Source organism: Piliocolobus tephrosceles, chromosome 4, assembly GCF_002776525.5.
Source record: "Piliocolobus tephrosceles isolate RC106 chromosome 4, ASM277652v3, whole genome shotgun sequence".
Classification (NCBI taxonomy): Eukaryota; Metazoa; Chordata; class Mammalia; order Primates; family Cercopithecidae; genus Piliocolobus; species Piliocolobus tephrosceles.
The window spans coordinates 116456121-116473092 of NC_045437.1; the positions used below are offsets into that span (position 1 = coordinate 116456121).

The following is a 16972-nucleotide window of genomic DNA, read 5'->3' on the forward strand; positions in this document are numbered from 1 at the left end:
GACACCAGCACCCTCCACAGCACCAGGGTCACCATGACAACAGCACCCTCCACAGCATCAGGGTCACCATGACACCAGCACCCTCTGCAGCACCAGAGTCATCATGACAACAGCACCCTCCACAGTACCAGGATCACCATGACACCAGCACCCTCCACAGTACCAGGGTCACAATGACACCAGCACCCTCCACAGCACCAGGATCACCTCCATAGCACCAACATCTTCCACAGCACCAGCACCCTCCACAGCACCAGAATCACCACGACACCAGCACCTTAAACAGCACCAGGATCACCATGACACCAGCACTCTCCACAGCTCCAGGATCACCATGACACCAGCACTCTCCATAGCACCAGGATCACCAAGACAGCAGCATCCTCCATAGTCCTAGCACCTTCCACAGCACTAGGATCCCCATGACACCAGCACCTTCCACAGCACCAGCATCTTCCATAGCACCAGGATTCCCATGACACCAGCACCTTCTACAGCACCAGTACCTTCCATAGCACCAGGATTCCCATGACACCAGCACCTTCCACAGCACCAGCACCTTCCATAGCACCAGGATCACCGTGACACCAGCACCCTCCATAGCACCAGCACCTTTCATAGCACCAGGATCACTATGACACCAGAACCCTATATAGCACCAGCACCTTCCACAGCACCAGGATCACCATAACACCAGCACCCCCAACATGGCACCAGCACCTTCCACAGCACCAGGATCACCATGACACCAGAACCCTATATAGCACCAGCACCTTCCACAGCACCAGCACCTTCCACAGCACCAGGATCACCATAACACCAGCACCCCCAACATGACACCAGCACCTTCCACAGCATCAAGATCCCATGACACAAACACCCTCCACAGCACCAGCACCTTTCATAGCAAAATCAATTTTAGAGAACCCCTCACTCTCAGATTAAGAAAGAAGGAAGGTTTTTCTGTCTGCATGTTCCCATTTTCTCACATAACCCTGATGAAAATATTTCAAGTCTGTGGCCCTTTACAATGACTGCAGGGCCTCCTTAGTTTCAGAAATGACAAAAATTCCAGGCAATTCTTTCAGTGAATCTTCTCTATTCATCTCTCCCCACCCTGCTCCCTTCTTTTCTCTCTCACAGTATAATTGCCATGAACTGCTTTCTCCAGGTTAATTCTGAAATTCAAATCACAAGCTCTCCCCGATCCATGAAGGGATTGGAATGAGAAGGGGTGCACCTTTGCTGTTCCCAAGGTTCCCTCAGCGCTGGGCAATATATCTGCAGGGTGACCCAGTGACTGTGTAACAGCACCAAGCTCTCTAATTGTACATTCCCTGACTCCAGCCTTGGTTCTCTGGTGGAAATCTCCATCCTGAGCTCCAAGCCTGTTAGTTCCAAGGGTGGTCAGACCACCTGTTTTCCTCCTCCCCACCCATGGACTCCAGGCACCTCACACTCAGAACATCTCCCCAGCTCCCTACCTCAGTGGCCAGTAGACAAGCCAAACACCAAAGAGTCCCTCAATGCCCTTCCTCCAACCAGGAGCAAGTGCTGTAAATTCCACCTCCATCACAGCCCCTCCCTGGATCCTGAGCCCCAGCTTGCTGACTCAGCTCAGACCCTCAGACTCTTCTTAATTACCTCCACACCTCCTCCCTAGCCTCCCTGCATCCACCTCTGCACCTGCAGGTGCATCCTTCACAGGGCTCAGAGGGAGCTCTCTTTAAGAAAGCGAAAAAACCAGGCTACTGAATGCTTGCAGCTTTACATAAGCACAAGAGAATCTGCTCCATTCCTCCCATTTTGTTTCAAGTGCAGGTCCCCCTCTGCCCATGCCTGACAGTCAGGGCTGACAGAGGGCTGCCCCTGAACCACAAAACCCTTCTTTCCTGACCCCCAGGACTAATTAAGTCAAACTGCACGGGGGTGGAGAACTTCTACAGGCCCTAGTCCCTGACCCAGCACCCCTTTTTCTCTTAGCTGACTCATTTCGGTTCCACCCAGCAGTTACCTACTGCAGGCATCATGGCTGAGCAGAGAGGCCGCCAGACCCTGGCTCTGCACACTGGCTCTGCCACTTGCTGGTGGGTAAGCATGTTGTGTCACCTCTCGGAGCCATAGGGGATTATATCAATCTCTCACGGAGATATGAAAAAATAGCCACATCACCAAAAGTTGTCAAGTAAGACAAAAAAATAACCATAGCCCTACATCACTGCTAATAACACAGCCATAGACAGCATTTTAATATTAATACATTTATTTCCATGTTGTTGTTCCTCTGTATTTGTAATTTTTCATAGCTCCAATTCTAGAAAGCATGCAATTTTAATCTCTGCTTTACTCACTCAACATTCTCCCTTTAAGTATTTGCCCAAATTATTGCACTTCATAGCCATCATTTCAAATGACTGCTGGATAAAGGATTTCATTAAAAACTCTTAACACTCTGTTTTTTTTTAAAAAAGCACACTTAAAAAACAATTCTCATTTTTGCCTGATTATTGAAATAATTAAGTGCACATTGCATAAAATTTGGAAAGCATAAAAAAGTAAAAATTAGATGAAAGTATCTCATAAACATATAATTTAGAGAAAACCACTCTCCGAGAAAACAAAAAAGGTAATTCTTAAGAAACTGTAAAGTAGTTCATCATGTGGATGTGTTCTCATTTATGAAATCACAAGAAAGTTGTTGAAAGTCTAGTTTCCAATACTTTAATTTTATAGATAGTACTGCATTAAACATTCCTACATGTGCACCTGGAAATATTTCTTGTGATCTCTTGCCAGGAAAACAGGTCAACTTGACCCCATGGCCTGGGGCACCAAGATACCGCAGGCCTCTCCTGCAAGCTCTGTGCTCATTCATGTAGGTACCTGCTTATTCCTGCAAGTACTTGTGTGCAGCTGGGTCTTGGTCCACTTTCCCTGGGCCTGTGCTGTGTGGCAGACACTTAAAGTACAATAAAAAAGTAAGACCAGCCGCTGCTCTCCAAGAGGAGGGTGGCATCTAGGGAAGTTCCACATTCCAGGGGATGCACACAGAGGGACCACACTCCTCCCCTGGGCCACATACTCAGCTGCTTCAGTATTCATTTAGTGGGGAGAAAAACAGTCAAAGACAGACAAACCCACATGTTTCTCCCCGCATACACTTCCATTCCCAGATAACCAACCACGAGTCATGTTCACTTTCAAAGCTCCCGGTCACAGTTGACATAAAAAGGCTACTATTAATTGTGCACTTATTCTGTACAGATCCAAGTTCTTTGCATGTATTTTGTACTTCATCTTCATAGCAACCTTACTATTATCTCCATTTGATAAGTGAGGTTTGATGACTTGCTTGTGGCTACACAGCTAGGACAAAGTGGAAACAAGGCTCAAGCCCAGCCAGGCTGCTGAATCGTCCAGCCACAGGACCACTTGTTCTACTGCCTCCAGGGTTGATTGTTTGCCTCCTAAATATTTCAGATCTGCCTGCATCTCTCCACCCACTCACCAGCCTTATCTGATCTGCCACTGTTTTTTGTGTTTTTTCTCTTGAATGACTGCAGTAGCCTAATAGTGCCCCCATATCCCCTTTCATCCACTACACTCCATTAGCCATGTAAAAGCCAGCATACTTTTTCTAAAACACAAATTTAATCATGTCCCTTTTCCTCCTGAAGTCCTGCAAAGGCTTCCTGTTGCTTTTAGTATTAAACCCTAAATGCCTTCATATAGCCTTCAATGCTTGGAACTGTCTGTCCTCCGCCCACTTCTGCCTCATCTGTGTCTGCTCCCCGCACCCTCCTAGATCCCAGCCTCACTGTCCTTACTTCTATTCAGGGTTTCTATTTCTGTTTCTATTCAGGGTTGAGGTTAGCCTCCTTCCCACCTCAGGGCCTTTGCACAAGCTGCACCTTCCTCAGCTGCCAGCACCTTGTACCTGCTTCATACCTGCTTCCCCACCCACCTCAGCTCCTAAGTGACTTCCTCAGGGCATTCCCTGGGGTTCCTCTTTCACCCTCACAGAGGTGAAGGAGCTTTGTGGCTCCTTCATGCAATTCGTCACAGCTAGCAACATATTCCCCAGTGCTGCTCGCGGCCCCTCCACCAAGAAACAGGAAATCAACCATTAGGGTTTCACCACCAAGAAGCCAGCTTTTCTTTCCTCACCATTTTTTTTTCTCATATTTGTTGCAACCAAGGACTAAAATGTGAGTTACTTACTGCACTTCTATCACATTTCCTGGAGATTGTGATGAAAAAGCAGGAGGAAGGGAACAGGAGAAAGGAGAAGGAATAAAAGAGGCATTTATCAATTATGAGATTTATCAGAACATTCCAGAGTACACAAGAATATGACAGACCTCAGAGGCAGAGTTCTTGTTATTTGATTAAACTCAGTGACCAGACTGTACGGCTTCAAGAAATCCTTCAGAAATAGCCTGCGTCATTTCCCCACCGACAGCAGTACTTGCTCCAAGCACGAGGTGTGCTGAGCTGGCTGGAGCCAGCCTCACCTTTACTCTTTCTATTATGCCATCAAGAAACTGACCGTAAATTCAGCAATTTTCGGCACCCGGAACTTCCCTTTGTTCTTCTGTTCCGGCTGATATTCCGTTCTTGTCTTCACAATCACCTGAAAGATTCAATCAGTGTGTTAGCATGCATGGAGACTTGAAACATTTTCCTTCCTTTTTTTTTTTAGTAACCAGAATTTATTATACATGACATAAAGATCAAAAAAATAAAGAACACCTCCCTTCAAACACACATAAGAGAAAATTCAAATTACTCATAATACTTCCCCATTCTAACAGAGACAACCCTAGGTAACAATTTTGATTACACCTTGTTAGATATTTGTATAGACTTATATATGTACCTATTGTTATATATTTACTATTTATGAAAACATATTTTTTATGAGATGAATTCATACTTTATAGTTTATAACCTGCTTTTATCACATAATGCTATATTTTTCTCCAGTTTTCCAATGTAAACAAATACATGATTTTATTTTGCCTTTTGGTATAATATAACATTTCACTGTATGTGTGTACTGCAACTGATCTAATGAAACTTTAATTGTTATATATTTAGGTTGCCTCCACAGTTTTGGTTATATAAACAAGTTATGGGATTGTTTGTAACTCAAAGGATAAATGGAGGGGATGGAGGGGATAAACACCCAATCTCCATGATGTGCTTCACATTGCATGCCTGTATCAAAATATCTCCTGTACCCCGAAAATATATATACCTACTATGTACCCATAAAAATTAAACAAATATATATGAAAATAAATAAAATAAAATAAAATAGAAAGCTATGATGAAGATTCTGTTTCCAAACCTTTGCACACACACTTAATTCCAATTTGATCTGGGGACTTGTAAGAAGAAAAATATAAAGTTCTGTTGAATCTGTTGTATCATCTTATTTTTCTAAAGTCTGAATATTTTTGCAGAGGTGGTTAACATCCTATCAAGATATGCTGTCAACCTGACAAGACATTTATGTAACTCCATCCCACTGTGCAGGCAAAGTGAAAGAAAAAGAAACCTGACAGATAATCAATAACTATTGCCAAGTGTTGCAGTGCCATGAGGAACACAGAAGCTGTCTCAGCCTCAGGGTCTCACCTGTGAAATAGAATAATTCTAATCATATCCCTATTTTGTAAGGTTGCTTTGAGACTTAAGTGAGATGATAATGAGCAATATTTCTGAACCATTTATTATGTGCTGGAACTAGATCAAGCACTTCATATGCCTTACCTACCTATCTCTATTATTTCCATTCTCCTAACAAGGAAACTCAAGCTCAGAGATGCTAAGTCACTCGTCCAGGGTCATACAGCTAAAATGAAGTAATCTTCTAACCATGATCACTCCTACTTCCCAGTATGACTTAAATTAACAGAATTTTCACTGAAAACACCTACCAGCTTTCCCTGGAGACAACAGTCAAGCGTATTAACTAGAGCAAGAATTCTTCTATGAAGAATGTCCTTCAACATCTGTGAGGCATGCCACGGACTCAATGCAGCTCAAAAAGGAAGGGATAGGGACAGCACTACCACACATGAAACACCTACCAGGTGGTACCTAAACCCAGCTAACCTATGGCTGGACTTACGTTGGTTAAGGAGGCCCTGGGCCCCAGCCCATTAGCACCCCACCCTCTCTTACCTCTAGAACCCATTTCCAGATAGAAATTCTGCTGTTGTATCCCACCCTCTTTGCAGTCTGTTCCTCCAAACAACAAGAAGAGAGCCCCTGGCTTCCTGAAACAGGGAAGCAATGCAGCCAAACATGGATGAGAGCTTACAGGGGGTGGGGCAGAAAGATACTCTGTTATTTTTGTTTTCTTCCTACCCCCTAGGCCAAAGAATAGGAAAACAGAAGCTCTTGTACCACAGATAAGAAAAATAATTCTCATACTTTGTGCATTTACTATATAGCAGGCAGTGAGCATTTGACATACCTTATCTTACTTAATTCTACACTAAAAAGCAGATACCAATATTGTCAATATTGTAGGAGAGTGTACAAGTGTGGGCTGAGTTCAAATCCTGGCTCCGGCACTTACTAGCTAGTGACCTTGGGTGAGTTGATGAAGCCTTCTGTGTCTTGATTTTCTTAACTATAAAATGGGGAAATCACCATGACCACCTCGTCGGATTGCTGGGAGGCATAAATGAGTTGATACAAGTTAGACATTCAGAACATTAATCCAATAACATCTGGGTGCTATACATTTTCTTCCATAGATGTCTGAGGCAGCTGTAGAGTGGAGCCTTGCACCTGTCAGGCTGCAGGGTCATGCTACCTAGCCTATCAAGAGCAACACAAGGACTTCGCAAGAACAAGGCCATCCAAGAATGCCCCCAACTGACCTGACTAAAAAAAAAGAGTTTGAGGGCCAGGCGCAGTGGCTCACGCCTGCAATCCCAGCACTTCGGACGGCTGAGGCGGGCGGATTACAGGGTCAAGAGATCGAGACCATCCTGGCCAACATAGTGAAACCCCATCTCTACTAAAAAAAAAAAAAAAAAAAAAAAATGAGCTGGGCGTGGTGGCGTGCACGTATAATCCCAGCTACTCAGGAGGCTGAGGCAGGAGAATCACTTGAACCTGGGAGGCGGAGGTTGCAGTGAGCCAAGATCGTGCCACTACAGTCTGGAGACAGAGCGACACTCTGCCTCAAAAAAAGAAAAAAAAAAAAGAGTTTTGGAAGAGGAATAGAAGTTTCCTGGGAGGACAAGACAAGGGAAGACAGTCTCTGCAAAGTGAACCACAGAGTCAACGAAACCAAGGGGTGAAATAGCATGAGATCTGCAAGGACCCACTTTGCTGGCATGTGAACTGCAATTAGAATGTGAGAGCTGCAAGCTAATGTAAACAGAAGAGCAAATGGTAAAGCTCCTAGGCTAGTTCACAGTAACCTGGGATGGACCAAATGAAAGAACATACATGCAGGTGCTTTGTGAACTGAAAGGATATTCTACAAATTTCAGTTATTAGAAATATTTTGTACATCACTAGATCAACTGTCAGGTTATGAAGTGGTAAAGAAAATTTAGATGTCTGATTATTTCTCTTAATCTACAGTTTTAGAAATATTCACAAACTTGGATTTATAATTTTAATTTTATCTCCCTATGTATGTGTGTATATACACATATGTGTGTGTGATACATATATTACACATCTATTAACATATATATAATACATGTGTTTCCTGGTCAGCATGAGCCACAAGCCTTGGGGTAATAATTGCTTTTTGTGGTAGGGAGCATTCTAATTTGGCTCCAGAGATTCCTGCCCCATGGTGTTCATGTGCTGTATAATTTCCTCCCTTTAGAATGTGGGCTGGACCTGTGGTTATGATGGGCTAGTCCCTCCCATGATTACACTGTGCTATGTAAAACTCCAGCATAACAGACTGGAAACAGATTCTCCACTGACCTTGAAGAATTAAACTGACATGCTGAAAGAGAGCCATGCAGCTAATACCTGAGGGCAACCCTCAACCAGGCGCCAACAAGAAAACCAGGACCTCAGTCCTCCAACCACAAGGAACTGAAATCTGCCGGCAGCCTCAATGAGCTTGAAAGAGGATCCCAAGTGTCAGTGGGAATGCAGTCTTGCCAACATCTTGATTTCAGCTCATGAGACCCTGTGCAGAGAATCCAGCTAGCCTATGGCTAGACTTCTGACCTATGAAAACTGTGAGATAATAAGTTTGCGGTTTTTAAGCCACTTAATTTTTGGTAATTTGTCACACAGTGATAGAATACTAGTCCACCTTCCCACATTGCCAAGTCTATCTCAATCATCTCTTGGCTTGCTCCCTTCCTTTCTAGATCCACAGTCCTCCAACTGGTCTTGAGCATCTTCACATCAAATGTTGTATGCAAACTCAGAGACCAGTAAAAGTTTTTTAAAAATATTAAGAAGTACTTGCTTCTTAGTCTTTCTCTCTCCCTCTCTATTCTTATAAACATCCTTCCCAGAGCTTTTGAAAAAGCTCAAAACCATTTCCATTCTGTGCAAACTTAAAAGACCCCATATTCTAAGCAACATGTTGAGGCAGGAGACAGAACTGAAGAAAATTACTGTCAGAACAAGACCATGAATAATTGTTACAGGCAATATCATTCTCATTCTCATAATAATAGTTTGGGGTTGCTTCTCTAGCATCCATCTCTTTCTTCAACCAAAAGCTCTATGATATTACTTTCAGGAATCCACCCCTGCCTCACTGTGTGGCAGCCATGTGGTTCAGTGGGATTGATCCTTTCCTCAGTGACAGTGATGGTCCCTAGGGAAATTGAGCCCATCAGGGCCTACCATCCTGTTGATCACACAATTTGACTGACTCAGACATGGGCATGTTACCCAATGTGGACCAATGAGCTATGAGGTAGTATTGACTAGTGTCTTGATGAAAGAAGCCCTGCAGGTCTTCATGAGTGACTCTTCGTCTGGATGGTGTGGTGAATTGTTGCCACCTTGATGGGAACCAGGAGAAGAACAAAGGCAGCACACAAAGAAGGGCAGAGCCAAGAGGAACCCAGAGAAATGGAGCTGGGTCCAAATGACATCCTACCCTGGGATTACACCATGCCTGAAGTTAGACCTACTCTGCGATCCACAGTTATGGGGCAAATACTTACACTTTGGGCCTTAATCCAATTTTGGCTGGGTTTTCTGTTACTTGAAACTGAAAGCTTTCTATCTGATACACATGTCTTCCAGGAAAACCCAAGAAAATGAACTGAAAAGCGATTAGAATTTAGTAAGGTAGCCAAAACTAAATAAGTAAACCAAAATCAATAGATTTCCTAAGTGTCAGCAAAAAGTCCGCTCAAAAACACAATGGGTCCACCAAAAGATACAAGAACATTCATAGCAGCTTTGTTCCTGATAGCCCCAAACTGGGAACATCTCAAATGTGCACTAACAGAAGAATGGATAAATTGTGTTTTACTCAGAACATGGAATATCTCAAAGTTATATTACATATGCATTGATGAATTTCATAGACATTACATTGAACAAAAGAAATGAGACACCAAGAGGTTTTTATATACTGTGTGATGTCATTTACATCAACTTCAAGTATATGTATAATAATTTATATGTATCATATATTTATCATAAAAATATACCACTCACCATTTGCCCAGTCATAGGGTTAGAGGGTACTGAAGTTAGGCAGAGTTGGGGCCATAACCCTCTCTTCAAATCCATGTCCTGCTTTGCTGTGAATCCCTATGAAATTCTACTTAGGCTCTGAGTGACTTTCTAATGAAAACAGTCCCTTTAGTTTCAGGTCCTCACTCCTCAAACCACAAAACTCAAATACAGGCCAAGAGACAGGCGGGTGCCTGACACCATGTGAGTCCTCAGTCATCTACTCTTTTCTTTAGCTAAGCCACATTTTCTCCAAAAGCAACTCAGGCTGCTACACAATATTTTTTCTTCACCCCAAGGAAGTGTTAGCTCTTTGGAACTCCATCTCCATTTCAAAAGGTCATGGCCTGTTTGCCTGGAACAAACGGCCAGTGCTCTGCCTTCATCTTCTTCAAACTCTCAGTCATTTTTGACAAGCTTGTTCTCTCTCTCCTCCTTGAAAGGTTCTCCTCCCTTGGTCCCATGGCAACCTCTCTCTTGGTTCTCTTGCTGGCTCACCCATCAGACCTCCTCAGTCTCCACTCCAGGCTCCTCCTCTTTCTGTTGACCTCTCAGTGTTGGGATTTCTCAAAGCCAGCTCATGACCGCTCTTCTTTCCATCTACAAGACCCCTCTGCATGTTCTTACTCCCGTCACCTCCAAGTTCACTGGCTTTTTGTTTGTTTGGTTGGTTTTGTTGTTGTTGTTGTTTTGTTGTTGAGACAGAGTCTCACTCTGTTGCCCAGGCTGGAGTGCAGTGGCATGATCTCAGCTCACTGCAACCTCTACATTTTGGGTTCGAGCAATTCTCCTGTCTCCGTCTCCTGAGTAGCTTGGACTAGAGGCATGTGCCACCACACCTGGCTAATCAAGTTCACTGTTTATCGTCATGACTCCTAAATTTATACTTCCACTCACATGTCACTCAACACTCAGAAGACCCTACTGGACATTCACCCTTGACCCTCCTGCCCCAGCCACCTCACTCTCAACATCTTCATGCCCTGTAATCCCCTACTTAGAAGATAACAGCAGCATTATCCAAACCAACACAGAAATCTCTCATGACTCCTCCCTTCTCTTTAGTCTCAAAATTCATTCCATTATTCCACCCATTCCAGCTCCAGCTTCCTCAAAAATTTCCCTTAAATCCACTCCCTCATCCAGTTGCACGACCTCTACCCCAGTACAGGACATCGTCATCTCTCTTTGGATCTTTGCCCTGGACAGCTTCCTTGTTTCCAGACCCAGGGAAAAGATCCCTCTATATTGAGGGAGAGACAATACCAGTAAACCTTCAGAAGACATCCAGGAGGCCAACACCTGAGGCAACTACAGAGAAGCAGTTTTAAGTGGCCAGGGAACAGGATGGCTGAGGTGAGTAGGTGACAGGGAGGAAGCTAGAGAGGTACATAGAGGCTCTGAATGCTATACTAGGCACCTTGAAGGTTAATGTGAGGGCAGTGAAGAGCTGAGGAATGATTATAAATGAGAAAATGGCTTTGCAGGTATGCATTTCAGGCACAAGAGAGGCCTCTGGCCACAGTGAAGGACTGGCAGAGAGCAGGGAAAATACAACCCTACAAAGTCACTGCATCACTGCAACCAGCCAGCTAGAGGACTTTCATAAAGCTTGGTGTTTTGTTCCTATGGAGTAGAGCCAGAAACATTTTCCTTCTATAAACGATATAGTCACTGTTACATCTTTTTAGTACTCTGAAAGGGAAAGCATAAGAAATGTTAGCCAATCGTTATTAATTGTACCTTGGAGTTATAAGCTTGCATAGGCAAAGAGAACAAGAAAGGAGAAAAATAAATTTGCAAAGAAAGCCTCTCTTCTAGACATTCTTCCTTTTCCCACAGTTAAAAGAAAATGGGGCAAAACAGAGCCCTGAGTGCCTTGTCTATCAGCAGAAACGAGAGAAGAAAAGAGGAGAGTGGAGAGGCAAAATTCCTCCTACTCTTTTTATGCTTTAAAGTGGGGTTTTATAGATATTTGGAAAAATGAAACTCCAGGTTTTCAAATACGATTGTGGATTTGGGCAAAGCAATAACTTTGTATTCTTTCCATATTTACATGTTGGATCCCCATTGTCCTGTCAGCTGCTAATATGAAGAACATAATTTAATATAATTGGTATTGTGAAAATGGGATAAATTATTCATCCCTAAAGGACCCCTCGTCTGGATATAATTCCCATTTCACTGGCAAGGCCAGATAATGCATGGTGGTTCAGATGGTGCAAAGTATAGATCATAAAAATTTAAAATACTACTTCCCAGGATTATCAATAATGAAGAGGTTCCCACATGGAGAGGTCCGAGGATTGGCAGGAACAATAAATAAAAGTGCAGAAGTGCTGACAAGGAGCAAGATTGTATTTTTATGAGCTGGACTTGCACAGTCCAAAAATAGGTCTAAGCTATACCCATCATCCCTGGAGCAAAGAGACAGGTTCAGAGCCAGGACAATGAATGGCTGGCACTGAGTCCCCACTATGAGCCAGCACATGCCAGGTGCCCTGCTGATGTGGACTCATTCAATTCTCACAATTCTCCTGACAACATTCTCTCCAGGCCTCAGTTCTCTCCTTCAGAATCATTATTATTATTCCCATTTTTCAGATGAGGAAATTTAGCCTCCAAGAGTTCAGTCACTTGCCTGTGATCAAATGACTGGCCTCAGGTTGAGCTCAATTCAAACTCAAGAATATCATACTCTTTCGTATTCATCATGGTTTTAGGTTTTTTGTAAAGGTGCCCACTACACACCTGGCACTGTGCCAAACACTTTACATCCTATATCTCAGCCAATCTTCTCAGTCATTCTATGAGGTAAAGGTAATCATTCCCATTTTACAGATAAGAAGCCTGAGTCCCAGAGAGCAGAAGTGACTTCATAACCTCACATGGCCACTAGGAGGCAGAGCCCAGACTTGAACCCAAGCTCAGATCCAAGCGCCACCTAACACTTGAGCTCTGATCCTGGGGAACCAGGACATAACAGGGAGGCCATAAAAACTGTGGAATGAATGAGTGAACAAATAACTTCTATTTCTAAAGAGAGAAGGCGAAGTTGCCCAGATGGGGCCTGCAGCCTTAGTTGGGAGCTTCCCCCATTTGCACCTATCGCTCCTCACTCCACACTCCCTCTTTGGATTCGAGTTTTCTCCTGGGTCCTTGAAGGTTGGTTTTGGGCCCCGAACACAAGGTAAAATGTCAGTGCCCAAAAGACTTAAGTGGCAGTGTTGTCCAACCCCATCAATTCACAAATGGGGAGACTGAGGCGCAGAGCCGGAAAGGGATGTGCCACAGGTCACACAGTAAGACTGGGTCGGAAGTAGGTCTCTAGTATGAACGCCAACTCTCAGTCCAGAGCTCTTTCCATGGAATAAACTTTGTTTTTCTTGCTGGGCCTTTGCTTTCTCAGAGGCTGTATAAAAGCTGGTCTCAAATGAAATATCTGCTTCAGTAAGTCTGTAACTCCCCACTTCTACGGCAATGCATAGCATGGGGCGAGATGAGCTACTCTCCATGGGATCCTCTACGGGGGACTTCCAGCTCCTTCTGCTCTGAACAGAGGCAAGCTGCCTGGGCTGGAATCATTTCAGTGGAGCCCAGAGCTCTGCCACTTGGGTCTTCCACGGTCCAGAGGCCCAGGCTATGTCACTGCTCACCTCTCCTTGCTGCCTGGTGTAGCCCTGTGACCTCCAGAAACAAGGAACCTGATTCTGGGACTAAACAGATAATGTTAAGAACAACAACAATAATTACACCACTGCATTAAGCATCTACTATGTGCTAGGCACTATGATAAACATTTGCTATGTATTTTCCTCATTTTATCTTTACAACAAACCTCAGAGGAAGACATTAGTGTCATGAGGAAACAGAGGGTCAGAGTGGTGAATAAACTTGCCCAGCGTCACAGTGCAAGTAGGTGGAGGTAGGATTTGAATTCAAACTGTGCTGTTGTGACACCTCCCTGTACAGACAGAGGCACTGGCTTCACCGTGATCTCCCTGCGTGTGAAAGTGAACAAGTTACATCCACTCCCTGAGACCATTCGCCATCTGTGAAACGGGGGTGAATTTTTTTTATAGAAAATCTAAGGCCAGGTGCAGTGGCTTCCATCTGTAATCCCAGCACTTTGGGAGGCCAAGGCAGGAGGATCAGTTGAGGCCAGGAGTTTAAGATTAGCCTGGGCAACAAGGCTCCACCTACAAAAAGTATTTAAAAATCAGCCTGGGTGTGGTAGCATGTGCCTGTAGTCCCAGCTACTTAGGGGACTGAGGCAGGAGGATTGCTTGAGCCCAGGAGTTCGAGACTACAGGGAGCTATGTATGATCACATCACTACTATACTCCAGCTTCAGGACGACAGAGAGAGACCTTGTCTCTAAAAATCAATGAATAAAATTTGATGCATTCTTATGGTAAAAAAAAAAAAAAAGATGAAAAGTATAGCATCAAATTCTTCAAATGGAATGCACCTACTCCAATCCCCATTTCCCAAACATTTAACAGTTTTCTGTGTGTCCTTCCAAAACTGTCTTACGAATTACAAGAATAAAACATGCTCACACTGTGTGTGTTTCCCCAAATGGGATCACTCCACACCATTCTCTTTAAAGCTGTTTGGACGAAGCAGCGTGTCTGTTACATCCTTCCACGCTGGCGCGTGCAGATCAGCCTCATTCTCAAAACCTCTGCTTAGGCTTCCACATGCATGCGCCAGAGCTCAGTTAACCAGGCCCTTCTCAGGGAACAGTCCAAGTTGTTCCCAGTTCTTTTCAACATATAGTGGCCTTTGCATACTTGAAATATATACCCATAGGGTAACTTCCTACCAGTGAAAAGTATACCAGTCCAATGCTATCCACAGTTTACATTTTACAGACAATGTCAAAATACCCTCTGAAAAACACTGCATCACATTACATAACCAACAAGAGCGAATTGAGGACAACTTTGCCCCAGTGTTGTCAACATGAGGAAATATCCTTTTTTTTGCGCCAATCCGGTAGGTAAAAAAAGTATATTTTGTTTAAAATTGTGTTTTTAAATTATACGGCATTTTTGTTATGTTTATTGTCATTACCTATTTGCAGGATTTGCCTAGTCAGAGATGTTGTCCCAATTTGAGATTCATCTCTTGAGATTCTCTGAAGAACCAGGGGGCTCTAGGGCCTGGAGCCTGCAGGGATGTGCATTTCTGCTCTTCCCTGGGGAAAGGCTACGTTTCTCGTATGTTGTGTCTCGGGGAGAAAAAGAAACCCTGCAGAAAGCCCAGGGAGAGGCCCAGAAGGCCCACAGGCCTTAGGTCCCCTTTCAGGCCTCCCCTGCAGAGCATCATCAGGCCCCACACCGCCCCACACCCATCTGTGAAACCCCATCCTTCTCAGCATGCTCCACTTCTGCAGTCTCCTTCTAAAGCTATCATCTTCAAGAGACATATTCTAGATGCCCAGTGAAAGAAAGGAAACTATCTGTGTGCTCCCTCAGTATGCCTTGCACTGAGCTGGGCCCATTAGACAACTGTCACACTGTTTCCCTCCCCAGCACCCTCTTAGGTAGATATTATTACCTGTTTTAGGGCTGAACAAACTCAAAGCCCAGAGATGCTAAGTAATGTGCCTAAAGCTACACAGTAATAAGTAAATAGCTTAGCTGAGATTTGAACCAAGGTCTCTAGGACTATAAAGTGCATACGGCCTACCATGAAAAATTTAAAACATGCCATACGTTAGTCATTAGTTTCTAAATATCTGTGTTCCTCTCCTCCCACAAGCAGGTAAGCAACCTCCTCCAAGATGCATAAAGACTTAATAATCAATAGAAAGAAAAGAAGTGTTTGCCCAGAACGCAGCAGCAGACCTGCCGATTATGGTTCACCTGGGGCTCTGCCAAGGTGGGTTGTGCCTGTCTGTGGTTTGCTTTCTGCAGACCGGCCACCCTTCCCAGCACACCTGCATGCAGATCTTGGCTACATTGTTTTCCTTTGGTGCACCCTAGGACAGCCTTCCACCTGTCTGAGCCTGTTTCTGCACCTGTATAATGGGGATCATGGTAGCAACCTCACAGGGGTTGTGGGGACACCTGGGTTATTGTGGCTCCTTAGATGAACCAAAGGCAGCAAAGCACCAAAGGCATGTCCTGAAATTTGATGTCTACAGACTAATGTTCCAGCTTCTCAGGAGCTTGCTCCCATGGCCTAGAGAAAGTCACCTAGATTTGAGTCTACTTCTTCAGCTACCAAGTAGAGAAACTGAGTCCAGTTTTAAGCTAGGCAAGAGGGGGATCAGCCAGTAATTTCCACTGCCCACTGCATGCCAGGCCGAAGGCTACCAGGATGACACAGCCTCAGGTCTAGCTGGGGCCTCAGGTCTAGTGGGCAAATGAAGCAGAGAAAGCAAATTCTCCTCCCAACCAATCTGGCACCATGTCTAAATACCACCAGCCTTCCCACCCCACTGCCACTGCCCCACTATCCTCTCCTCCCTGAATGTAGCAGTGGCCTTCTAGCTGGTGTCAGACCCCCCATTCCTTTCTTCTACTCCCATATTGGGGGTGCTTCAGACAACTCAGTCACCCCTGTTTGGGGGACACTAATCTGGTGCTGTGTGGAGGACTGATTGAACAGAAAGAGGTAGAGGAGGTCAAAAGACCAGGCATGAGACTGAGCCTGTCCCTTGTCCCTTGTCCCCAGGGTGGCTCACAGCAACGAGGGCAATCTTCCAAAAATCAAACTCTGATCCTGTGACTCTCCTGCTTTAAATAGCTTTTGGAAAAAAAAAAAATACACCAGGGCCCACATAAACTGGTGCCCACTCCACCTCATCTCTTAAGTGTCTCCCCATCATTTGACATCATCAGCCAACGTGGCCCCTTGACCGTTCCTCCACCCTCCTCAGGGCTCAGTTAGACCTGCTGCCTGACCATCCTGTCATTATAACTAGGTCCCCTATATGTCTTATCTCTCCTTACATTACAACACCTTGTTCTTTCCTTAATAGCCCTTCCCACAATTTGCATCTATATGCTTTTATTTGTATGATGGGTTGTTGGAAGTCTCTCTTCTTCATTGGACTGGAAGCTCCATAAAAGCAGTGGCCAATGCTGTCTTTTCATTGCTGTGTATCCATGGCCTAGCACAGCGCCTGGCTCACAGAGGGCACCCTATAAGACTTGCTGGCTGGCTGGATGGGTGGATGATGAACAGATGGGGAGATGGATGGACGGACTGGTGGATGATGAATGGATGGGGAGATGGATGGATGGATGGGTGGATG

General features: G+C 44.5%; 1 protein-coding gene across 2 annotated transcripts in view; it reads right to left on the reverse strand.

The window, feature by feature from the left end:
• NSG2 (neuronal vesicle trafficking associated 2) overlaps positions 1 to 16972 on the reverse strand; it is a 101411-nt gene that overhangs the window by 38594 nt on the left and 45845 nt on the right. For both annotated transcript variants that reach the window (XM_023218965.1, XM_023218964.1), the window contains exon 3: positions 4550 to 4633. In XM_023218965.1, coding sequence (XP_023074733.1) covers positions 4550 to 4633 — 84 coding nt within the window. The remainder of the gene's footprint in view (positions 1 to 4549; positions 4634 to 16972) is intronic.